Consider the following 26,483-nt stretch of genomic DNA (forward strand, 5'->3'; position numbering starts at 1 on the left):
AAGGACTTATCCCTTGGCAAAAGCTGGGACAACTCGTACAACCATGAGGGCTATATGGCTCTGGCTTTAGCTCAGTATGAAGAACTTTTCTAGCTTGTTAGCGGTTACCCGAAAGGGCGCTAGAGGGGCTGAACCGACACGGGTATAGTGCGAGCCCCTGTCCCTATGTGTATAGGCTGCGCGTCATTGTGCCATTCGGAAGGGGGGTATCTAAATCTGCTCGCGAAGGAAACCTTGCGGCCCTAACTTGTTAGACGAACTTTTGAAAGGCTTCATAGTGATCCCTGCCGACCTCCCTAGGAAGGGGGTTAAGAGATTAGCTACCTCGGGCGAAAGGGTAAATCATGACTCATGGGTAAAGATGTACAACCTCTGCAGAGTGTTAAATCTGGTATACTAGCCGTGCCCACGGATACGGGCGGCCCGGAAAACTGACGGAATAGATGGACACTGATGAACATGATTAATGATGGTAAATGATGGTTTATTATGTTGTTTATATGTGTTATTCTTAATTCTTGTATACATTGATCATGTGGTTATAGAATTTATTATGCTACCTTGATATTTGCTATCCAATGATTAAACATGCTATCCACTATTAAAAGCTAAATGCAGTCAAACCCGTGTCAGCTATTTGAGCCTCATGAACCCCTGGTTATACTTGTTGAGTACGATATGTGCTCACTCTTGTAGTTTCCCAACACCTCAGGATATAATAATGATGATGACTGGAATGAGGATTATCGCTATGAGTACTAGGTTTGGAGTCAACCAGTCAACAGTGTCCCTGTGTGGAGCTTCCGTCGAGAGCGTTGTTTACTTTATGTTATCATCTTTGCATGAGACTACATGATAATTTATATTCCGCTATGTAATAAACACTGCAATGGTACATTTGAGATTTGTCTACTTATGTGTGCGACTGTTTCTGGGGTACATATGAGTCTTTTATGTATCCTATTTTGTTCTTAAAATATGGGTGTGACAGGTTCAGACATTGGTGCCGAAAATCAAACGTGTTGTAAATGTGTTTAAGTAGTTTTAGTGTATGTCCAAAGCAGACTAGCTTAGGTTGTCTGACTTTTTATGTGGCATGTTGGCCACTAGCACATGGAGATAGGATGGTTACAAACCATATTTTTTAATGTTCCAAAAGCATAGACAAATTACTTTGGAGTAGTCTAAGTGGTATTTTCACGGGGGTTTCATTTTCATTTAAAGTTACAACACATTGGCAAATTTTCTTAGTTGGCATGATATTTAGTTTCATTAAGTCATTCTTAGTGGATAGTTTTATGGCATCGTTTTTAAGACTACAATGTCTTATAGAATGAAATAAAACATGGATGAAACATCTAAACTCAATAAAAAGTTTTATTCTATGGTTTTGTATATATTTAATTTTATAACTCATAGAGGTAATTATGCCAAGAAAGTTTCATTTTCTCTATATCTCCCTCTCTTCATGATTAACCTATCAAGTCATAAATATAATGATGTGTCAAAGTATTAAATACAAATAAATCTTTGGCAGAACCCCACATTGAGACTGGCATTAGGATGAAATCCACCATCACGTTTGCCAAGACAATGAAACCTCCATTGAGACTGATTTGTTTTATTGTCACGTGCTCTCGAGGATATTGAGATAAGCAAAAACCTATGTGTAATTGCAAGGATATATATTTCATATGCTATATTTGATCATAGCACACCACATAACAATTAAATGATCTAAGAGCAACTCCAGCAGTAGCCCCCAAAATAAGGTCCCTACTTTTAATTTAATTTAGGTGCTCCCCCTACTTTTTGGGGCTCTAGTTTTTTACTTTAACTCCAACAACAACACCCAAATTTGGGCCCCCAAACCTATTCCAATAGAGAATGACAGAAGAGACCCACTCATTGTTATTTTTTTCTTCTTCCTCTTTTTTCTTTCTTTGGACATGGACACAATTGGAGGATTGATCTGATGACCATATGGTGTCGTGCACGTGTAAGAGAAGAGAGAGGGGGCGCTAGGGCTAGAACACGTGATGGAGGATGGGGGCTGTTCTGTTGGGCCAACCAGAATGGAGTCTGGGGGAGGAATATGGGTGTCCACCCAAATATGGGGTCTGGAGTAGGGTCCCTGCTGAAGTAATATTTTTAGCGTAGGCACCTATATTTTGCTATTGGGGCTTAAGTAGGGGCCCTGCTGGAGTTGCTCTTACTAGCCTATCAAACTTGTAAAGTTGATATGGTACTCTTTGTGCTTTGAAACTCTAGATTGAGACTAGCCTTAAAGCAAGCCCACTAATAGAGCCAAGTGTCTGGCTATTAGTAATGTTATAAAAACCAAGCTATATAATAGTGATCTCCTATTTATCTACAAGAAACTTTCTCATTCTTACTTTTGCCCATATCTCACCTTCTCTATCCCAATCCTCATCATATTCACTTAATGTATGTGTTCACCTTTGCATATGCTTTCATGTCTAGTTTGTTGCTTATATGAGAGCCAACCTCTCCACTCTTCTCTCCTCCACATCAACATTTGTGTTGAGTTGTATATGGATTCTATCTATTAGGACCAAGAGGCTCATATTGATGTATGTTTATATGCGTACTCAAAAATCAGAAATAGAGTGAGACTTCTAGAGAACAACAATTTGCTTGGTTATTAGCTAGTTATTGTACTTGCTCTTATAAGCACCTCATTATCATTACACATATTGTCTACACAAGAACATGATACATGAATGAGACATATTGGCGGTTCAAACCTATGATTATCCTAGGGGAGGGGTAATGACCCCTTAACCATCCAATATATTGGTTGTTTCTCACGTTTTGGTGTAATACTTGGTCTGATTTCTTGTCACAATAGCTTTCCTTCATCTACAAAAAGACATAGGAAACCATAATATGCCTTTTAGCATTAAACTCCATAAATATCTAGTTCTCTATTTGTTTCATAATGATAAATGTTCTATTGGACTATTATGCCATGTTAACACTCCATGTTGCTATGTACTTATCGACAATTATTCACTACTGGAAACTGAAATTTCCTTGTCGGTAATTTCTGCACCGATAGGAAAAATGCATATTATCCTGTCGGGTGTGCTGAATCGACAATAATATTGCACATCGACAGGGTAATTGTTTTTTCCTATCGGTGACTTTATTTTCTATCGGTGTTCGTAATACACATAGGGAAATTTATTATTTTCCTGTGGGTATTTATCCTATCGGTGTTTCTCCAACACAAAGAAATATTATATCGAAAAAGACTATGAGCCTCATTCTCCCGCCTGCCCAAGCGTTCAGCGCCAAACCAAAATCCAAATCCAAACCAGGGTTGGTTTCCAGCGACAAAAAAGAGAGAAAATACTAGAAAATAAAAAAAACCAAACCTTATCTCCTCAGCCCCACACGGACGCGCACGTCCAACTCCAACACACAGGAAATTTCCAGTTCCAGTAGTGATTGGTTTTGCTTGCCACCTTGGGGTAATGTTGGTGCTTGTAGGATGCATCTGTTGCTCAACTGCGTGTTCGACAATTTTGTGTGCAGATTAACTCAATCCTGTGGAGGTGAGTACCTAGTGCTGAAGCAAATGTCGATTCAACTTGCAGAGTAACTAAAGTTTCTTGACTGGTTAGGCTCCTACAATTTTGGCAAACAAGCATATCATGAATTCATGAACATGTCATATGTGCCAATCGGAAGCTGAAGACATAAGGCATGCGTTGTTTGCTTGTCCTCGAGCTAGAGACGTGTGGAGTGCACTTGGTATTGGGCACAGCAAATTCAGGCGCTAATGGCAGAGGATAGATCTGGCTCGGTTGTGTTACAAGAAGCAATGAGAAGGAGAGGGCGAGCTATGCAGTGGAGTAATGTTGGCATGTCCAAGATTATTTTGACAAGATGCTGGTATATCTGGTGGCAGCAAAGACAAGTAGTTCATGGAGAAGAGATTCAACCACCACCAAGGTCGCAGCGATCACGTCAAACTATAACTTGGCGACCAAACAAAGTGCTGTGATTAACAAGGGCTGGTGGAAACCCCTGAGGGTATCTTGAAGATCAATAATGTCGATGCTTGTTTTGATGAGATTTCAGGATCGAGAAACAGGGGTGCTGTAATTAGGGACTCCACATGTGGTTTTATCGCTGCTTCACATAGCTACATTCCACATGTAGTGGATGCGGCCATGGAGGAAGCTACAGCTTTGAGAGGCACCTATTGGCAAAGCAGATTGGTTGTAGTCGCGTGGAGTAATAATTAGATTTTACGGAAGTCGTCACAACAATGCAAGAGTAAGGTTTCTCAGCCATGGCAGCAGTGACTATATACGATGAATGCGATCAGTATTGGAAGGATTTTAATGTTATCTCTATCTGTCCGTTGCTCATAAGTTAGCTAGGCAAGCTTTAGTAGATAAAAGCTCTCTTGTTTGGATAGATGATCCCGCTATCTTTATTCTGCAAATTCTTGTAAAAGATGTAACCATTTTGTCGAATGAATAAAGTTGATCGTAAGAATTTCAAAAAAAACAAAAGTTACATTGACAAGGCAAAACAAATATTATAATTGTTCAATTTGTGAAACTAGAGATACATCTGTTGCTTCACTTAAAATAGGAGAAACAAACTTTAGAAGTTTCATCGTGCTTTACTTGTTCATTACGTTAACTAAGAAAATATAAAAAAACGTCTGTCGATAATTACCTCATGTCTCACAAGTAGATCGCATATAAAAATCATGAATTCGTTACTTAATTACTATTCTCCCAAACTGTATCATCCTGCACACTGTTTAACTCTGCAGGTTATTGTTCAACACAAGCAGAGGAACACTCTGCTGCTCAGGATTGTTACAAACTTACAACAACTGCTGTTACATATATGTATGGCTATATGAATAGAAAACAACGAGAAACAGTTTACTATCTGCTCTTTCGCATTGACACTGAACTTCTGATCCATCACTTCAGCTGTTAAACCTTCGACAGTTGAGCCTGACCTCCCCTTGGCTCCCCGTGAGAACGTTGACACTCCCCAGCTTCACCATGGACCTCGCGAACTGCCTCCGGAAGTTCCCCGGCCGCGTCGCGAACATGGCCACGATCCGGCGGGCGACGCCGGAGGACGCGAGCTCCTGGTCGACCTGCAGCACGGCTCTCCCGGCGAGCACGCTCGGGTAGAACGCGTTGTCGAGGCCGAACGGGCCGAGCGGCGCGACGAAGTTCATGGGCACGACCGCGTCGCGGGACACGTTCTGGTTCTGCGGCGGCGTCGCCACGTGCGGCGGGCACCGGCGCCGGAGCACGGCCAGCAGGCCGGGGTCCATGGCCGGGTCGGACTCGCAGGTGCGGTTGTAGCTGTAGAGCCTGCTCGTGATGAGCCCGCAGTGGCAGAACCCCATGGTGTGGGAGCCCAGCAAGGTGGTGAGGTCGAGCACGCCGAGGCCTACGGCGCGGAACGCCGACAGAGCCTCGGCGAACGACGCGGACGGGCTGGGCAGGTTCACCTCGGCGGCGGCGGACACGGTGCCGTCCCTCCTCCCCGTCGGCACCTCGTACCGCACCTTCCCCGCCATCGCCGCCGCGTCCCTGGCGGCCAGCGCGACGATGTCGGCGCACGACACGACGCCCGGGCACGACCTCTCCACCGCCGCCTTGGCGTCGTCGATCACGTCCAGCATCCGCAGCGTCAGGTTCGGCGGAGCATCCTTCTCGGCCGGGTGGCCCGGCGTGCTGTCGATGAGCACGGAGCCGTCGCATCCCTGGTGGTGCCGTGGTGGTGGTGGGCATGACAGTCAGATCGAGGCGACGACGAAAAATGTGGACGGACGTGCAGCGGAGCAACAGACGACGTACCCTGACGAAGCAGTCGTGGAAATGCAGGCGGATGAGCGCGGGGAGCACGGAGCGGTCGTGCGCGGCGCGGCGGCGGACGGCGCGGCGGACGAGGGCCTCGGCGCGGGGGCACGACCGCGCGTAGAAGTGGAGCTGCAGCGCCGCGGAGGCCGAGGCCGCGGCGGCGTGCACCGCGAGCAGCAACAGAAGCAGCAGGGAACGACGCGGCAGCAGCAGGGCCATGATCTGATGGTGGTGGTGATGATGGCCGGTCGGTGGCCGTGGGGCGAGATCGATGTGCGTTCTCGGGATCGGATGAGCAGCATGGCTCCGGTTTTAGAGACGGGACGGGTAGAGTTGGGTGCACTCAAGGGCGCCTTCTTCGTTAATGCATGGGCTTGCCTGGGACCTGCTGCGTCCGCCTCGAAGTGCTAGTGACAGTTCACTCTGCATGTGGCAAACCACATGCCATGCCACCGCGACCGCGATGCAGACTGCAGGGCAGTCGCTGCATTTTCTGAAAAAACTTCGCGCGCGCCGCAGGCAGAAGGACAGAATATGAATTACTACAGTACATTTTTCATATCTGGCAGGCACGGAAAGGAAGATTTGGAGTTAGAGTTTGCGTCGTTAGATTATTATTTCGGGAAACAAATTGGGCTGTGCGCAGCTACTCCGAGTATCAAAGCTCCATATCACCTGATTAGATAGGCTCCTTCCGTTGTTAAATTTAGCCCTGTCCTTGTGTTCATAGATAGAATTGATGGTCCACCATGCATTATTTTTGCATAAAAAGCTCCTATATCACAACTCACAAGTAGACATCAATCTTGAACGAACTTGCACTTAATCAAGATGTCCAACGTAACACTGCAATCTTCTTCTATGATATTTTCACTGCCGATTCAAGTCACAAGCTAGTGGTGAAAGCCAGCCCAAGAATGCAACTCGGCTACAAACCCTAGCCCACTACTCTCTCTCTCTCTCTCTCTCTCTCCGACCACTAAGTGAGGGCGGTGCGGTGGCCCTGGCCGCTCTCCTTCTTGGCGGCAGGCAAGAGTCGCGAGCATGCCTAGTGCGGACAATAGAGTCAGGATTTATTTCTATTTTCCAAGTTTTTTAGAATATCATCACTATAGACGAGACTTCGCATGATGGCTTCTCGTTCGGAGCAACAAGCAAGCAAAGATGTAGCAGAAGAAGTGTTTGGGAACGAAGGACAACAAGCAAGGCTTCCACATGGTGCAAAGACAACCCCCCCCCACCCCCCACAGCAGCATATGTCTGAGTTAGACCTATAGATGACCATAAGGCTTGTGGCCCATCGGCCAGCCTAGGCACAACCGCACAACATGACACGATTTCCATTGGGCCCATGTCAGCCTAGCCCGACCAATCTAGGGTCGTGCCTGGGCTACTGTCTTGGCACCTCATGCCGGCCAAACTTGACCACCTTCTCATCTCATAGATGTATGTGCACATCAAAGTCCTAGCTCCTAACCGGTATGAGTCTCAACCATAGCCGCCACACCTCCTTCCTTCCTCTTCTCCATGTACTCACGCCTCCACTCCATGACTCTGATGCTCCCATCACGATGGGTGCTCTACCCCGACGCGCTACCCCTTTTACCGAGCTCCCATCCTAACACCTCCGATCCCATCCCTTCTCCAACATTGACGCTGAGTTCCCATCCTGACGCCCTGCCCTTCCCATCCCAACACCAGTGCCAAAGATGACTTCTCCACTAAAGTGAGTTAGCGATGTTGGTGTGCGTATCTGCAGTGGCTGTACGCACATGATGGCTGGGCAACACACGTGTGGCAAGCTTGGGTAGCCTTGGGCTTGGCAATCTTGTCATCATGCCCAGCAAGCCCCAAGTCTTAAAGGGTCATACTTGGGTCGTAGGTGCAACTTGTGGGCAAGCATGGCATGGCCTCATGAACTAGCGTGCCGATCACCATCAGGTCATGGGCATTGGCCCCATCCGTGACGGGCTAGATGGCCCACTTGGCCATCCATCGCTGGACCCAAAGTGTAGCAGAATATGTTTAAAACTAGTCGAAAGGATGGACAAAATGGTCAATATATACAACGTGTATGCATTTGATCCTTATAGGCTTGTACTACAGGGTACCCCATACCAGACATGTATAGGGACATGAGTCAATGTTAAGATTGAAATAAATTAAGAGCATATTCATTCATTTCCACCCCACATCTTTGCTGGAGTTCTCGAACCCTAACATACTACATACGATGATGATAGTTTGGGATGAAAAGATCCATTGCGATATTGTATCTTGTGATATTTTCCTCCAATATATCTCCACGTAGACTCCAGTGGTGGATGACGTGTTACAACCGGCTGTTAAGCGTCATGTGTTTATGCAGCTCGCGCCTTAGTAACTTGCCTGATGGCAACCGTGGTATTGAATCAACAAAACAAACTTTACGTATCTTCTTGTAAGGGGCAACCTAATGAAAGTTGATTTAATTAGCATAGATGTACATATCTAAAAATTGTAGCTAATAGTTAGTGCAATGAAAAGTGTAATCAATAAATTAAGTACAACGTTGGTAGGCTACCAGTGTAGTGTGTACCTGTTTGGCAACAAATTCCATTATTTGGTCTTCTGTAAGATTTTTGCTCCCATTTTGCCTTACAACAAATGCCATTGGTATTTGTCCTACTTCTTCATCTGGGTATCTAAGTAAAAATATATGAATGGATTTATCTCATAAACGTGAGACGTTGGGATGAAACAATTGTGATTTTTGGACAACAAACATTTGAAATTCATGCAATTTGTAAACTTCCTCCAATGACAACGATATAGGTTTGTCCTAACTCCTAATAGTCAAACGTCATCAACTTTGGCGCACTAATTAATATAATTTTTATGTGGATTGACAACACAAGATCAACATTATAAAATTCACTATGAAATAGTCTGATATAATATATACTCCCTATCCCAAAAAAAGAATTTGAGGAGTAAATCAATCATAAGTTTGACCAAATATATAAAAACACTAATATGTATGATGCATATGTAATAAGTATTATTAGATTTATCATGGAATATTTGTTTCAAAATAAACATATCTGGATATACAAATGTTGATACTATTTTCTATAAACCTAATCAAACTTTAATTGATTGACTCCTTGAAAAGCAAGATTTCCTTTTGAGATGGGCGGGAACTTCTTTTCATCTAAGCCAATATGTTTTTCATATATTTGTCAGTCAAAGATACAAAAGTTTGACTTAGGACGACAAATCTATATTGATTAATCTTTTGATTGGAGGAAGTAGTAAATACATTTTGCATACATGGAGATATTGATATAAATGGATATACATATACCTTGAAATATGCCAAACTATCAAATAAATGTTTTATTGCAATTATAAATTGATAGATAAGAAAAAAGGGGTACAACTTATAAGTATGGAATAATATAAATAGTTTTATATGCTATTTCGTTTATATATATTTATTGTTTTCTAATTTGATATTTTTTGTTGTTGTCATAATTATTAGTGGTTAACAATTTTGTAAGTTTATTTAGAAAATGCCAAAATATTATATGCTTATTAGGATACTATGCAATTCAAACATTGTTGAAACAATGTTTCATTGAAATAAACAATATATAGATCTTTTTCTTATCCATTTTCAAGAAAACATACGAGATAACTGCAGCATCCAATATCCCAGGTATCAAATGCAGCACATCCTCCAACTCCGTTGGTGCAACCTATGTGTCAAATAAAAGGATTGCATGTTAAGGCATGAAATTTGCTAATGGATGTAGCAGTGAAACTAATAAGTCACTAAAAGCTAAACAAGTCAAATACCTGATATGCCTTGTACTTAATTATATCCTTTAGTCTATCAACAACGTAAAGGAAGCCATCCTCATCAAAATAGCATAGATCACCAGTTTTAAGCCAGCCATCAGAGTCAAATGCTTGATTGCTTGTTTCATCACCACCAACATATCCTATGATTGGTAAACAATACATTTTCATGGAACTAAAAGTGGCAACCATTAATTGCTTTGAGACTTGTAACAAAAAACTATTGATTTATATTACTCCTTTATTTTAATTACTATGGTGATTGTTGTTGTTTGCTACGGAGTGCATCAATTGACAAATAATCTAACAGTAACAATTTTGTCTTACATTACTATTTTCTCTATGTTGAAATTAGTCTTTGTAATTTTGTTATGTGTACTATGTTATATTGGACCACTAAGTAGATATGAAATTGCACCATTAAATATATCTTAAGATATTCACCAAAAAAATTATATCTTAAGATAAGTGTTATTTTTCTTTTGATCACTCAATAATGTTGTGGGATGATCAAACAAACATTGTTAGATTTAGTATGATTGAGGAAATGCATGAACATGATCACCTTAGCATCTCATTGTTACTACTTGGAGACTTCCAATGAACTTTCACATTACTTATGAGACTTGTTGGAACAAAGATTATTCTTAAAAATGCTCACAAAAAGAAGAAAGATCTCTATCAATTTAGTAGAATTTAGTCACCATTAATAATAATAGTCATTGAATATATTCTATTTTCTTAAAAATCATCAACCTCTACAATTATAACAAATAACATAATGTGAGCCCCGTAAATCTGCATGTAAATTATCTAACTCTGTTATTATAAAAGATGATATAATCTAACACCTACATTTTCCAAATTACTCTGCCACTATTATGATATATAATTAAGGTAACCCCAAATTTACATCTAAATTCCCTAATTCACTATTATTGTTAAAATTAAACTAAAAAACTCTCTTCAAATTTACATCCAAATCACCAACATCTGTTATTATGAAAACAATTTATCCACATTTTTGCTATATGATATAAAAACTTCTTAAATTGAACATATATGTTATTTCCATCATGCATGCATGCATGAGCAATGAATATACATGTATATGTTGAATTAGGTAAACTTATATATTTTGAATAAATATGACTTATTTGTATTGATAATATAATGCACCCTATTTTTTTTTCTAAAAATACTACTTCAATGCCAATCTTAAGTGATGCGCCATCATAATAATTAAGAGTGCAGTCTAAGACATAAAATTCCTATTTTTAATAAAATATAGAAGAGGTTTGAAATAAAAGGTATAATAAATACAACAACTTCAACGAACATGTGGATAAAAATTATAGCAACTACTGATATCAAAGTTCAAAATTCAAAATCTAGACCCATAACTTAACAAGATATGGGCCACAATAATATCCACCAAAATTTGAACTTTGCTTTCACCTAAATGCATACTGTAAACACACTCATGGCAATGTAAAGGGAGAAACATATGGGGAACAACATAGAGTTTTTTTATGACTTAAAAGCATAGAGTATATTGATAGCTTCACACAACTATTAGAGACTACAAAGTATATATAGTGGTATTACATTAGAAAATAACACATTTCAAGAGTGTGTGCGTGAATAGATAAGTAATGTTGATTTATTATTGTAGTTACTAAACATGAACGCCATATTTATCTCATGGCAGTCTACCAACTCATGAGATAAATACAACAACAAAATTGTTATATTTATATTTCTATGAATGATATTAAAATATTAAATAAGTTTTTCATGAGACAAATACAACATCCAATTATTATTTTAATACTCTTTCAATGTCTTCAGCAAGTTTATTTTCAATCTTACAATGATCGAGGTGCCTTGTCATTAATTTAGTTGTATAACTCTTGTTTGGACTTGGAAAAGGATGTTGTATTGTGGAATCTTCTTTTTATATCTTTTTGTAATAAAAAATATTGGATATATAGGTAATATGTATAGAAGTAAATTGAGTTGTGATATAGTACCTAGCATGACACTTGGGCCTCGGATACATAATTCGCCTTGCTCATTGGTTGATAAGAGTTCACCACTAATAATGTCAACGACTTTGGCTTCAACACCGCTACATAGCCGACCTGCTGATCTTATACGATGAGATTCCTCACGATAGACCATGTTCGATATCACGCCACCCTCAGTTGAGCCTAGTGCCTGTAGCCCGTAAATAAACCCATCAAGGCCTTGTTTATCCCGTCATGGAGCATAGATAAAATAAATAAGTAATTATATAATTTATCTGTAATTAAAAAAAATTGAATCTAGTTAGTTTATAATTAAACAATATTTATCAAATACAAATAAAAATGCTACTGTATTTATTTGTAAAATTTTTTGAACTAAACATGGCCTAAAGATATAGGCCTTGTTTAGTTCCAAAATATTTTGCAAAATATGAATAGTACTAATTTCGTTTGTATTTGACAAATATTGTCCAATCATAGACTAACTAGGCTCAAAAGATTCGTCTCGTCAATTCCGACCAAACTGTGTAATTAGTTTTTATTTTCGTCTATATTTAATACTGCATGCATACGTCTAAAGATTCGATAAGAATCTGAAAAATTTTGCAAAATTTTTTGGGAACTAAACAAGGCCTAGGAAGTGTATTATGGGTATATTATTTTGCTCGCTGGCCACGAGATCCTCGTGTGGTGTGATTGATGTTGACGGACCATTTATTTATAATTTTATATAGGCAAAATTAATGGCATTGTCAGGCAGAGATGATTACCAAAAACAGCTCGATGTCGGGAAACCTTTCATGGAACGCCGACGCCGCGGCGGTGCTCAGCGGCGCGCCGCCGCAGACGATCCGAAGAAGATCCGGGAACCCCTCCGGGCCGACGCCGCCTCCTCCCCGCGCCATGGCCGCCACGACAGGCGGCGCGACGAACATCTGCGTGGCCCCGCACCTGGAGGCGGCGTCCAGCACGGCCGCCGCGCCGCCGCGGGTGGCGGTGACCACGACCGTGGTCTCGGCCATCAGCACCCCGCGCAGGAGCATGTGGAAGCCGTACGAGTGGAACATGGGCACGCCGAGGAGCGTGACGACCGCGGGGCCTCCGGGCGTCCGCCGCGTCGGCGGCGAGCGGTGCTGCAGCGCGGACGCGATGAGGCGGCTGTGCGACTGCGCCACGGCCTTGGTTCGCCCCGTCGTGCCCGACGAGTAGCCGATCGCCGCCACGTCGGACTGCCGCACCACCTCGACCGGCGTTGTCGGCACGGGCACGCCTGCGGCGGCGGCGGCCCCGGCCCCAGGTTCGTCGTCGTGGCCGTGGAGGAGGAACGACTGGAACCGCGGCGAGTCCAGCAGGATGACGGACACCTTCCCTGACGCGGCGGCGGGGAGTCTGCTGCCGACGGTCGCAGAGGTGGCGAAGACGACGGACGGGTCGCACAGGGCGACCGCGCGTGCGACGTCGGCGGGCGCGGACACCGGGCTGAGCGGCGAGACGACGGCGCCGAGGGAGAGCAGCGCGAGGTAGAGCACGGGGACGTCGAGGCTGGGCGGCGCGAGCACGAGCGCGACGTCGCCCTTGGCGAGGGCGACGCCGAGCGCGCCACCGCGCAGGGCCGCGGCGAGGGAGCGGACGCGGGCGAGGAGCGCCGGGAACGAGAGCGATGCGCCCGTGGACGCGTCGACGAAGGCCGGGTGCGCGGCCGGGAGCGGGGACGGGAGGCGCGACCAGGCGAAGGACGGGAAGGAGACCGCCGCGTCCTCCGGCGGCAGCGGGATCGGTGGGCGCAGGCTGCGGAACGTCCTCGTGCTCGGGCAGAAGCCGCTCTGCGGGTCCATGGATGGATGACACGCCGCGCGCGCGCGCGCTTGCTGCTGCGGGTGTTGCTGGTGAGCACGCTCGCGGCTCGCTTCTACCGCGGCTAGATTACACACTTGGGCGCCGGTGAAATCGTGCTTATGGTGCAGGTGACAGTGGGGTGGGTTTGCATTATTTGTGGTGCCCGCTGATATAAAATTAATAAAAACAAGCAGATCATACCACGTGGTTGCGTAGAAATTCAATCACGGCTCCAGCGGCAGACCCACTCGTTTTTATAAAGCGTGTATTTCATTAAGGGCCAGCTCACAACACAGCTTCATAAGCTGTTGTGAACTGTTTTTTTTTTTTTGCCAAATATTTATTTTCAAAACAGCTTTATGGATGAAGCTATTTTTTCCTTCTCTCACAAAGACATAAGTTAGAATGAAGCTGAAAAAAGTAGCTTATTGTAGCTCCCTCTCATTTATCTCTCTCAACTATGCATAAAGTAGTTTATGAAGCTATTTTGTCAAACACTTTTTCCAAAACAGCTCAGCTTTATCTAGACTATTTTCTAAAAAATAGCTTTATCAGTGAAGTTGAGCTGTGCCAAACAAGCCCTAAGTGATGGCCCTATTTAGTTGGGCTAGCTTTTAGTTGTGGCTTTTGTCCTAAAAAAACAAAAGCTCAACCAAAGAATCTAAAAGCTACAATAGTTTTTGTTCTAGTGCAAAACTGAAAATAAATTTTTTCTTGTTTTCGTCTGTTTTTGGGCCAAATAATTACCCACCTGCTCACAGCCCATATATATTGTACAACAATTTTTTCAAAAGTTATAGTTCACAATGGCTTTTTCAAAAGTCATAGCTCACAGCTCACAGATGTTTTTTCAACAGCCACAACTTACAACTGTTTTTCTAAAAATCATAGCTCAACCAAACAAGGCCCTTAGAATGAGTATAACAACGGCTGCCCGAATGGCAAGAACGGCGACACACTCAAAGGAAAAAACAAAAAAGAGAAGGCTGTGGTAGAGGACCTACGTGGCTAAAATTGGCGATAGGAGCAAACACACAAGACTACGATTGGCTGGTTCGGACGAGCAGCACTGCCACGTAGACCCACTCATTTTAAGCCCCTAGAGCTATTCTAAGCGGTATAAACACTGTAAACCCTTTCTCTAACCAAGGCTTCATTCGTCCATCCCGTCCGGAATGAGTGTCCCATATGCATCATCCATGGCTGTCCACCCTGTACATAGTAATAGTCAGGAAGCTGAAAGGAACCATAATTTTACAAACCATAAATTTTCTTGAAGGCAATGAAACAAACATAAGTGTGTTAGTCCCACAAACTTCACTTTTTCGCGCTATCCCTGTTGTGTATAAAAATTCATACATTATCCTCCAGCTGTGTACAAAGTCATACATTATGAATATATCTATTTTCAAATATTTTTTTATTATTACACAAATTTCTAGATAGACCGAGTCATGTTGAATAGCATTAGGCTAGTTTTAATGGAGATTTTATGTCACAGACTCACAGTTACCAATATATTCAGATTTTGAAAACAGTACAGATAAGTTTCATCTCTATAAAACTCTTTCTAGTATCATAAAACTCTTATTATCTCTCTTTATTAATATAATATCATATCAATATAAACAATGTCTATAAAACAACGCAAATAGACTTTTTTACAAGGGAGGGGTGGGCTTTTGTTTTGGGCCTCGGGTAGACGCCGACAGGCATGATGGGTTGTCTGGCCACTAACCTGCGTCAGCCCATCACATCAGAGGGTAGGGAATATTTAACTTTTTACCATGATAACGAATGACACCTCTTTAAATATCACTCTTATAATTGGTCGTACGTATTTACCACTAGGGAGAGCACATTTGCTACATTCTTACCATTTTCGCTGACATGGCAAGCTAACTTGACCTGACAGCATGGACCAGCCACATGAAATGACAATTTTGCCCCTCATCTATTTCTTCTTTCTCTATCCCTTCCTTGCTTGAGCTCTGGCCATGGCCAACAATGGGGTTCATGGTCGCAGCTGACGGGACATAGGGGAAGTTGGGCGCGAGGCAGTGGGGGAGTCGTGAACCATCTCGAGGGTTGCCCATCGTGCAGAGGAGAGAGCCACCCGAGGCCGTGCAGCGGAACCGTGCTCGACCTGGCCGCACCCACACCTCCCTCCTCCTTCCGGCACGGGCGTCGCGGGCGCGTCGTTCCCAGCAAACCTGGTGCAGGTAGGGGCCGCAGGCGGGGTGGGGGCGCGGCGACCCCGGCCGTTCCGGTCTCTGACATCCGAGCGCGGCAGAGGCCCAGCGTCCCCTGTGACCCAGCACGGCTGGCGGTGCGGGCATAATGGCTCCGGCCGGCGGCCACCCCCGCGAGGGCGACGGGTGCACGTACGGCGGCTGCTTTCAGGTTTAGCGCTGCAGCCCCGGTGGTGGAGTGCTCAACCCTCGCAGTGAAGATCTCGTCGTCTGCTCTGTTCGCATGCGCCATGGGGAACATTTCATTTCCTTCATTGACTGGAAACAAATAGTGCTTCATTGATTTCTTCAGCTTTCACTAAAGCATCCATAAGGCTATTCCATGTGTAAACATTTGGTGTCAAACCCTTATTCATCATCTCTTTTAATATTAAATAAGCTTCATCTATCCTACCAACCTTTGCCGGCCATAGCTGGAGCTTAATCGAGAGGAAGAGACAGACGAAGAAGAAAGGGGGTAATAAAGTCAATTCGCATCCGACAGACATGCTGGCATGCCTAGGTGTCCTCCCACGTATGCAAAAATGACTTAGGCCTTGTTTAGTTCGTACTGTAGCACTTTCGTTTGTTTGTGACAAATATTATCCAATCATGGACTAACTAGGATCAAAAGATTCGTCTCGTGATTTACAGCTAAACTGTTTAATTAGTTTTTATTTTCGTCTATATTTAATGTTTTATGCATGTGCCATAAGATTCGATGTGACGGAGAATCTTGAAAACTTTTTGGCTTTCGGGGTGAACTAAGGTCTTAAAATTATGAAGTCTTCACTAACTATGGCAAATATGTATGAGCAATGCCCTCCGTTATGATGATAAAAAGTTAAATATCCCCGGCTCCTCGCCGCTGAGGACCTGGGCCTTGTTTACTTCCACCCAAAAACCCAAATTTTTTCAAGATTCCCCATCACATCGAATCTTTAAACGTATGCATGGAGTATTAAATATACACAAAATTAAAAACTAATTACACAGTTTGGTCGAAATTGACAAGACGAATCTTTTGAGCCTAGTTAGTCTATGATTGAACAATAATTACCCTAAACAAACAAAAGTGCTACAGTGCCGCGAAATATTTCGCATCCGCAACTAAACACGGCCCTGGTCAGCTCCGATAACTTCTCTGCTGGGGGTTGCTTGTGGAAGATTAAGGCTTTGTTTAGTTCGGATTTTTTTTCGGTATTGTAGTATTTTTGTTTTTATTTGACAATTATTGTCTAATTATGGACTAACTAGACTCAACAGATTCATCTCGTGATTTATAGATAAACTATGCAATTAGTTTTTATTCATGCATGTGCCGCAAAATTCAATACGACGAAAAATTTATTTTTTTTATTTTTAGGATGAACTAAACAAGGTCTAATTGCAACCTCGGCGGGGGTGACATAGACGGAGACAACGAGCATGTATCTCTCCTCACATCGATTCTTTGTACGCATACATGGAGCATTAAATATAAATAAAAGAAATAACTAATTATACAATTTGTCTGTAATTTGCGAGACGATTCTTTTGAATCTAGTTAGTCTATAATTGAATAATATTTATCAAATGTAAACGAAAGTGTTACAGTAGCCAAAACAAAAAATTTTCGCCAACTAAGGCCTTGTTTAGTTCCAAAATATTTTGCAAAATGGATACTGTAGCTCTTTCGTTTGTATTGGACAAATATTGTCCAATCATGGACTAATTAGGCTCAAAAGATTTGTCTCGTCAATTCCGACCAAACTGTGCAATTAGTTTTTATTTTTATCTATATTTAGTACTTTATGCATGTGTCTAAAGATTCGATGTGACGGAGAATCTGAAAAATTTTGTAAAATTTTTTGGGAACAAAACAAGGCCTAAACTAGACCTAAAGCCATATTTGATGCTTTCATGGTTGGGCAGAGATGGCAAGCTATATTCTCCAATTGATAGGTGCTTGGGCACTTTCCAGCTAGCAGGGACAGAGTGGGATCAGTTTGTGAAGCGAAGTGATCTTGAGTTGTGTGCAGGCCCTAGTTGTCTGTGATGAAGGACACTGTCACAATTGTGTGCGGGGTCATAGTTATGCATGACAGTACCTTGCCTGTGCTGTGCTGCCGCCATCCAACCAAACCACTTGGGTCACCTGCTGGATTGCACTTTGGGAACAGACGTGTCATTTGCCGTGGGCGGTGAGACGTTCCATGCTCACCGTGCTGTGCTTGCAGCTCGATCACCAGTCTTCAGAGCGGAGCTCTTTGGCCTAATGGTTGATGTGGTGCCACAATGCCATCCATCATGCTGCAGGACATTCACCCTGCAGCATTCAAAGTTATGCTTCGGTTCATGTACACAGATGCCTTGCCTCCAGATGATGAGCTTGGAGATACTCCTGTTGAGATGTTGCAGCATTTGCTTGCCGCGGCTGACAGATTTGCGGTGGACCGTCTGAAGGTTTTATGTGAACTGAAGTTATGGGACAATACCTCTGTGACGACAGTTGCTTCTGTTTTAGCCTGTGCTGAGACATACAACTGTACAAAGTTGAAGAGAGAGTGCATGAACTTTTTTGCTGTGCAGGAAAATTTCTACAAGGTAGTGTTCACAGATGGTTTCGCCATTTTGTTGCAGAAATTCCCAGCTCTTGCTGCTGAGCTGAGAAAGAGGGTGGGGAAGCAGCTTCTGATTTAGCTGCTAAAGTGCCAAATGTAAGCGTCATAAGTGATGCAAGGTGGATGATAATGACAGACAGCTAATGTGCAAACCTGTGGAGGTTTACGCTACAGTGATACCCTATTTTGTTCCTTTGGGGTTTCCTTTTGCTCTTGGAGTTGCCCTTTCCTGAACGTTCTGTAAGCTTTCAAGATGTTTCTTTGTGCAAAGCTGATGTGGTCCTAACTATGTTTGCCCTTAGTTAATTGAATACGACATGATCTATAAGTAAATATTTATGCATTACAATTCTGTTGTGGTCCTCATGTCGTGCTGCTGCTCGATTCGTTTGACAACTGAAAGAAATAATACCTTTATGTGACTTGGGGGGCTTAGGTAACACTCTGCCAATGCAGCTAGTGTTATGGTATACCTCCACGTGTTCTTTATTGTTCGATTCATTTGAACACTAAATTTCAAATTTGTGGAACCTATGTTGATGGCTTCTTACCCAGTACAATGTGTCTGTTCTCTGTCCTTTGTAGCTCTGGCATGCTCCCCATCCATCCAGACATAGTGATGCATCTGAATTAAGCTTGTGACTTGGTTGCCTGTACCGTACTGTCTATATATATTTCTTCATGGTTGAAATTAAGTAACTTCCAAATGACAGTATTAATTGCTCCTGTTAACTGAGGGATACCTGATGATAAGATAAGGCCTTGTTTAGTTCATCCTAAAAACCAAAAACGTTTCAAGATTTCTCGTCACATCAAATTGTACGACACATGCATGAAACATTAACTATACACAAAAACAAAAACTAATTGCAAGTTTACCTGTAAATCACGAGATCGAATCTTTTGAGTCTAGTTAGTCTATGATTGGACAATAATTGTCAAATAAAAATGAAAGTGCTGCAGTATCTAAAACTAAAAAATTTTCAGAACTAAACAAGGCTTAAGGAAGAGGACAAGCAGAGCATTGAGGCATTGTGGCCTGAACTTATTTATGTCAACTGTGCTGAAGGACCGTGGATATTGAGTCGATCAAGTTAGGGTGCACAAATTATCTTCTGTGGAACTACAAATTTTTGCATCTGTTGTTTTTCTTATTTTCTTGCTGGAATTTGCAGTCAACAGAGTTTGCATTTCCTGGTTCACCCCCCCCCCACCCCCCACCCAGCGGCGAAGCCACGTTCATCTTGCCTAGTGCACCGGCACCAGGGTAAGAGAAAAATTACCACTAACTAGATAAAATTTCACCATATATTGCTACCAAATTATATATGTCTCCTTATAAGTGCACCATCATGAATTTCGAGTTGATATAAAGCTTATCTTCATTCGGGTTCATATGAAAAATCTATGAATTATTTTTTGATATAGAGTTTTTAGATCGCTTTGTTTTGACTCAGATGATACTCGAGATCAAGTTTAGGGACTAGGATGACGCAAGTGAACAAATTTGAGAACTTAAATGGGCAATTTCTAAGTTTAGAAACTGAGATGACACAGATAAACAAGTTTAGGGACCGAGATGACACGGACGAACAAGTTCGAGGACCTAAATAGTCGATTTATGAGTTTAGGGATCGGGATAACACGACAGTACAAGTTTAGGAACCGATGGTGGACTTTACTCTTATCTAGTGGTCATTGTGTCTACCAGCTTTTTCCAATGGCTAGCAACCTCTTTATCCTCTATATAAGTGCTACCCCTAGCTCAGTTGAGACTACCTTTTGACCCCATTGCACCCAAAACTTCCTGAGAGAGGATAGTGAGCATTTGGAGATCCACCTAAGTTCATTTGAAACAAATACTGATAATTAAGCTTCAGCTTTAATATCTTCTATTCAGGGTATCACTGCTGGCACATTTGTAGATCTCACTTCAAACACCATCGTGATTTTGAGCGGTGTGATGTACATGTAGGTAAACATCTTTGTGAGTATTATTATATTCTTAAAAAAATAGAATTGGCATGCTTCATTGTGAATTAAGTGATGGTTTGCTTGCATTTGGATTTATATAGCGAGGACAAGTCGAACCCTGTAGCTGAACTCCATAGCAGCAAATTCAATTCCGCTGGGAATCTTTGAGAAAGCAACCAAATTCCTGCGAGAATTCCTCCAGCTTTCGAATATGCCCACATAAACTAATAAATATATCGGTATTTCTAGGTAAAAAAAATAAAATCCAAACGTGTCCAATCAATCAATTCTAGTATTCTACGACGCCACCCTGGTGCAGACTCTGGCGTCCTTGTACACCTTGCCGGGGCGGCAGACATAGCCCTGCTCCGGCGCGCAGTGCTCGTCCCGCGAGCACACGCACATCCCCTCCAGCGCGCACCCGGGCGCGTCCGTCGTCGGCGACCTCCCGCCGATGCCGAGCATCATGTCGCTCCAGTCGCTGGAGAAGAGCCCGTCGGGGTCGTAGGCGTCCTTGACGCGCAGGAACTGCGGCAGGCCCGGGTACTTGCGCGCTGCTCCGACGAAGGCGAGGTTGCGGTTCTTGCCCCAGTGCGGCAGGCCGCCGTACTTGAAGACGCCCATCTGCTCGATCTCCTCCAGCACGTCCTCGAACAGGCGCGCCCTCGCCGGATCTCGGCTCCGGTAGTAGGTGATGTCGAAGTCCACCATGTCCCCCGACGACGACGACGGCGGCGGCGGCTTGCCGAGGTGCGCCGTGGACGCCTTCACGTACCGCATGAGGATGCCGTCGTAGAGCTCCACGCCGCACAGCGCCCTGGGGTCCGCCATGTCCCGGAGCCGCTTCACCTCGGCGACGAACGCGGCGGCGCGGCGCAGCGGCAGGCTGAAGGTGGTCTGGTGGAAGAAAGTGCCGCCGCGCACGCGCGGGTCCCAGGGGCACGCCGTCAGCAGCGCGTCCTCGGGCCCCGTCACGCACCCGCCGGAGGCCTGCATCCGGTGCTGCGCCCCGACCACGGGGTACCCCGTGAACGTGAACAGCCCGCCGCTCCGCCGCTGCAGCCCGTACCCGGCCGCCGACAGCGCCGCGTGGGTCACCCGGGACGTCAGGCACTTGCCGCTGCCGTTGCCGGCGCGCTCGAAGAGGTCCTCGGCGAGACGGGTGGCCTGGATCACCAGCGCCGGGGTGGCGCGGAAGCCGATGAAGTCCATGGCGCCGTCGCCGGGCGCGGTGAGCGGCAGGCGGTCGTCGATGCGGTACACCGCCCGCCGGTGGCCCGGGAACCACGAGATGTCGGCGAACTCGTGCTGGTACCCGAATTTGGCCACCTGCTCCGCCAGGTCGTCGTCGTCCCGCTCCGTGAACGTCACCGAACGCTTGAACAGAGGTTGCAGCGCCAGCGTCACCTTGCATTGTTTTGGATGCATAATATTATTAGCTTCAAATCAAACTTAGTTATCCCAACTGTAAAGGGTCAAATATTCGTCAAATTGGTCAAATATTAGCTTCACATGGTTGCTGTGCATTCAGTTGTATGGTACTGTACGAAATATGGACAGTTCACTTATACTCCAACGTTTCACACGTGAAGGATCTCTCGTGCCTCATACGTGCAGCAGGAGCCAGAAAAAATTATTATTATTTTTACTAAAATTATGCCGGTTAGAATTTGAACTCGAGACCTTAAACCCTTGATACTATATTATCAAGAGTATCTCCAATAATTTAGCAAAAATTATCTAAAAAACTATTTAGCAAATAACTTCCCATCCATAATTTTTTTAACAAAACAAGAAAAAATTCTCTTAAATAGTTTGACATCTCAATTTCTCATCTTTTCTAACTTGGCATATTTGCATGTCTAGCGCGCAAATATGTGCGCGGGTTCTGTGCTTGGTATCTGACTTTCTCCTCGTGCTTAGCGGAGCTCTTCGTTTCGTTAGCGGGTTTTTAGGTTTTTTAAAATAAAATTTGCGAAACTGTTAGGTTAGAGATCAGATCTTTTTTCCTTCCTATATTATGTTGGGAGTTGGCGAACCACAAGATTTGGAAAACGAATTTTGTCAAATGGTTGGAGATGCTCTAACCTATATGCACCAAGTAAATCAACCTCGAAGTTTAAAGTGATAGAAAATATGGGTAGTTATATTATACTTCAAGACTGCATCCCATTATGATTATTACAAATTTGAGGATTTATTTTTGGGCTATCATGTTAAGCCTTAAGAGATAACACTTGAAAAACAAGATGAATCATTTAATTTTTTAGAAACAACATAAAAGATGATTACCATTATAATTTATGCAACTAATATTAAAAATTAAAGTATGAGCGGCCCACGACTCATCGATCTCTCCTACAAGTTAGAACATCATGCATCTAGTGTAGATGCTGAGTACGATTCCATGGCGCATCCAACGACAATAAAGAGTCCAATTTCAATACACATACTAGAACAAATGTCACGATTATTGAATAAATCTCTAAAACAGAAACTGTTTAGGTGATGCACAATAAGTTGTATGTTTCGTCATAACATATGGACCCACTTTTTCTATACTCTAATTATCATTTGTGACATTTATCTAGTTTTCTTAAAAAGTAGCCGATTTTGTTATTACTAAAGATAGGATAAAAGAACTCCTATATATCTATAGGTAATAAACTAAGGAATTGTTTGGTAGAGCTTCTTTGGTTCTGGCTCTGGCATCTTCGGAGAAGCCCTAACAAACGGTTTAGTAGAAGTAGGTGTTTGGTATCTCTATTATTCTAAAAATAATCTATTGTAACCCACTAAAATAGAGGCGTGGGTGAAGAGATAATAATGAGAGATAAGAAAATATGTAGGAACTAAGGTCACTTTTGGTAGGGCTCCTCTATAGCTTAGACTCTGTATGGCTCCTCTGAAGAAGCTCTATCAGACGGTTTAGTAGAAAGAATCCTTTAGAACTATTTTTATTGAAAAAATGAGCTCAAACCATCCAAAATAGCTTGGGCCCCACCGGAGGAGCCCCCACCCCCCAATACACTCTAATTATTCATTTGCTGGCACATGTAAAAACTTACCAGGCACGTGTCATTTTTTTTTTTGCTAATACACTGGTGAAAAAAATGCCGTGTCTCAATCGAATATTTGAATTGCATTGGAAGAACGAAATATAAGAATCATCTATCCTCGCTTTAGTCATAACATATCCCTACATTCATATGTATAATACTAGTAAGTCTATTCGCTTGAGCTTATCTACCGAATTTGTTAGTCATTCAATAATATTTTTCTTTTAGCAAATATTACTTTGAGCTAGCTATAACTTTTCAGCGAAGCAAACAAGATAAATGTAAGCTCAGCGCTTGGATATAGAAGTAGCTAGTTTACCTCAAACGACGAACCTAACAGTGGCGAAGCTACATAATAATTAGGGGGTGCAAATGCACCCCACAAAATTTATAAAAACAGTGATTATGTTTAAAATTTCACCATATATGCACCCCGTACAAAAGATGCCTATGCACCCACAAGCTACGCGCACCCCCCTCCAATTTGCTCTAGCTTCGCCACTGGAACCTAAACGCATGTGCATATAGTAAGCTAAAGCGCCATGAATCAAAGGCCCGTCAAGTATATTTGGCCGGCCCATAATAACAAATAAATATATGTATAGGAGTAGCATGGATCCAACGATAAATTCCAAAACCGTAATAATTATAGAAAAGTACTCCTCTATATAAGTAAAAACAAAGTAGGGCCGCACCTGCACCATGCCGGCATGTGAAGAAAAGAAGAATATCATGTTCTAAACTGTAAAGTGATCCCTCCTAGGGAATGTGCTTTCCAAATAAAAAAGCCAAAACACCTGGTCTTGATTTGTACTTGATGTTATCTTCAAATAAAAAAAATAGTACTTGATGTGTCATGCATGCATGTTTTCTACTCCAAGAATCATCGAAATGTTGCAGTCCACCAATAAATGTTGTAGTACGCACCGCTTTTGAGTGTGCAAGTAGGCATATGCTCAAAGCCTCAAACATTATGGATCTTGCTTTTACGAAACAGATTTGCTTAGAAAACAGTTTTACCTATTTTTCCTCCTTACTAATTCCAAGTCATGTACAGTTTGTTTTTAATGAACCAGAGCACGGGGACTATGCCAATTCATCTAATGGCAAGAGTTTGGTACATTATCTGTCCTAAATTATAAAACATTTTAATATTTCTAAATCCATAGCTTTTTCTACGTATCTGAACATAATATATATCTTGATTCATTGCAAGTTATGAATATAAAAAAACCAAAACGTTTTTTAAGAGAGTACTTTGGTTAGGCACTCCCATTGTTTTCATCTCATGCTCTTTCAGTATACTATGTCAAATGAGGAGGGAATAATGATACACAACCCTTAAAATGTATACTAGCATGGTGATATTTTCATCCAATTAGTTGTTGTATGATTAATTTATCTCTATGATAATGGGCCTTAGAAAGTGTATAGTTCTATTCTAAAAATTGGTTTTTTTTAATATATCAAGATGTATCTCCGTGAAGATGTATTATTATTTATTGCTTCTACCCCATGACAGCAAAAATGTCATGTAGGGCACCTATCTAATGGCCAAGGAAAAAAACAATAAACGAAGTCACTTCTAGCACTGTAGAGATCACGGGTTGATTGAGTGGATAAAAAAATAGCTTATGCCGGCTTAACAAAAAAATCATCTATAGATGAACAAGAAGAAAAAGGTAAAAAGTTACAAAAACTGCTGTATATATAAGACTTGGATTTTTTTTTTCTGAAAAGAAAAATTGCAGTGCACAAACGCTTGCCAAGTAACGAAGCAATGAAATGTGAAAAATCCAACTAGAGTATATATATATATATATATATATATATATAAAGCTGATGATGTAGAGGACGGACGAGACATAGGTTTTACCTGAGAGATGACGCCGAGGACGCCGAGAGAGACCTTGGCGGCGTCGAGCTCCGGATCGCCGGCGGTGAGCACGCGCACCTTGGCGTACCCTTCGGCGGCGGGCGCGGGCGTGACGATGCGCATCCCGACGACGTACTCGTGCACGGCGCTTCCATTACCCCAGAGCGAGCTGCCGTGCGCGCCCGTGCCGAGCATGCCGCCGACGGTGAGCCCCCACCAGTACGGCGCGTAGGGCAGGGCGAGCCCGGCCTTGGCCGCCTCCGCGACGAGCTGCCGCAGCGTGACGCCGCTCTCCACCGTGACGTGCCCGGACGCGGCGTCGACGGACACGACGCGGTCGAGGCGCCTGGTGCTGATGACGAGCCCCTGGCCATCTCCGGCCCCGGGGCACGCCAGCGGCGGGATGCTGTGGGAGTAGCGGGTGGCGGCCTTCATCTTGGTCCCCGACGCGGCGCCGCGCGCCACGGCGCGCACCAGCTCGTCCTCCGAGGTCGGGAACGCCGCGCCCGCGGCGCGGCACGTCGAGCGGTCCGGGAACACGCCGTACGCGCTGGACACGGTGCAGTCGGACGTGCCGCCGCCGGACGAGCACTGCACGGGGTCCGGCGGCGGGCTGGCGAAGGCGGCTCCACGGTCGGATACGGGGCCGAGGAGCAGGACGGTGGTGAGGGTGGCGAGGACGAGCGGCAGCATGCTTCGCTTAACGGTGTCGAGGTATTTGAGGCTGAGGACGACAGCTCCGGCGACCGGAGTAGTTGTTGTTGTGCCCATCGTATAGAAGTAGAATGCAGGCCTTCGTTCGAAGCAGCTAGGTAGCAGCTGCCGGAGCGAAGGTTTGCACTTTGCAGGGAGCATATGGCAGCTCATCTATATATGGAACAGCCAGTAACTACTCCCTCCGTCCCAAAATACGTATAGTTTTTGTTTTCTAAAAAATAACTTTAATTAAATATATATATTAAAAAATATTAATATTTATATTACATAATTAATATCACTATAAAGAATTTTAAATCTAGTTTTTTAATAAATTTATTTAAAGATACAAATATTACACGTATTTTTTACAAATCAAATCTGGGCCTTGTTTAGTTCTAAAAAGATTTCAGAATTTGGTACTGTAGTATTTTTATTTTTATTTGACAAATATTATCCAAT

The 26,483-nt window shown here is 43.3% G+C and overlaps 3 protein-coding genes and 1 pseudogene across 4 annotated transcripts; 1 reads left to right on the forward strand and 3 right to left on the reverse strand.

Annotated features, from left to right (window-relative positions):
• Window positions 4,766-6,183, reverse strand: LOC8063047 (peroxidase 57). Its single transcript, XM_002466871.2, has 2 exons — window positions 5,871-6,183; window positions 4,766-5,776 (listed from the first exon to the last, which is right to left on the reverse strand). The coding sequence occupies exons 1-2, from the start codon at window positions 6,090-6,092 to the stop codon at window positions 4,982-4,984; spliced, it is 1,017 nt and encodes a 338-aa protein (XP_002466916.1). The 5' UTR covers window positions 6,093-6,183; the 3' UTR covers window positions 4,766-4,981.
• Window positions 7,927-13,695, reverse strand: LOC8063048 (4-coumarate--CoA ligase-like 7). Of its 2 annotated transcripts, none has more exons than XM_021457822.1 (6): window positions 12,517-13,695; window positions 11,750-11,936; window positions 9,714-9,859; window positions 9,546-9,613; window positions 8,452-8,557; window positions 7,927-8,325 (listed from the first exon to the last, which is right to left on the reverse strand). In XM_021457822.1, the coding sequence occupies exons 1-6, from the start codon at window positions 13,579-13,581 to the stop codon at window positions 8,206-8,208; spliced, it is 1,692 nt and encodes a 563-aa protein (XP_021313497.1). In that variant the 5' UTR covers window positions 13,582-13,695; the 3' UTR covers window positions 7,927-8,205. The 2 variants fall into 2 exon arrangements, 1 of the variants encoding a protein (XP_021313497.1); XR_002451592.1 differs by having other exon boundaries at window positions 8,303-8,325; window positions 8,452-8,549.
• LOC8063049 lies at window positions 17,894-18,649 on the forward strand (annotated as a pseudogene).
• Window positions 20,456-26,188, reverse strand: LOC8065667 (L-gulonolactone oxidase 2). The gene is made up of 2 exons (XM_002466873.2): window positions 25,326-26,188; window positions 20,456-21,797 (listed from the first exon to the last, which is right to left on the reverse strand). Exons 1-2 carry the CDS (start codon window positions 26,178-26,180, stop codon window positions 20,688-20,690), a joined length of 1,965 nt encoding a protein of 654 aa, XP_002466918.2. The 5' UTR covers window positions 26,181-26,188; the 3' UTR covers window positions 20,456-20,687.

Source organism: Sorghum bicolor, chromosome 1, assembly GCF_000003195.3.
Source record: "Sorghum bicolor cultivar BTx623 chromosome 1, Sorghum_bicolor_NCBIv3, whole genome shotgun sequence".
Lineage (NCBI taxonomy): Eukaryota > Viridiplantae > Streptophyta > Magnoliopsida > Poales > Poaceae > Sorghum > Sorghum bicolor.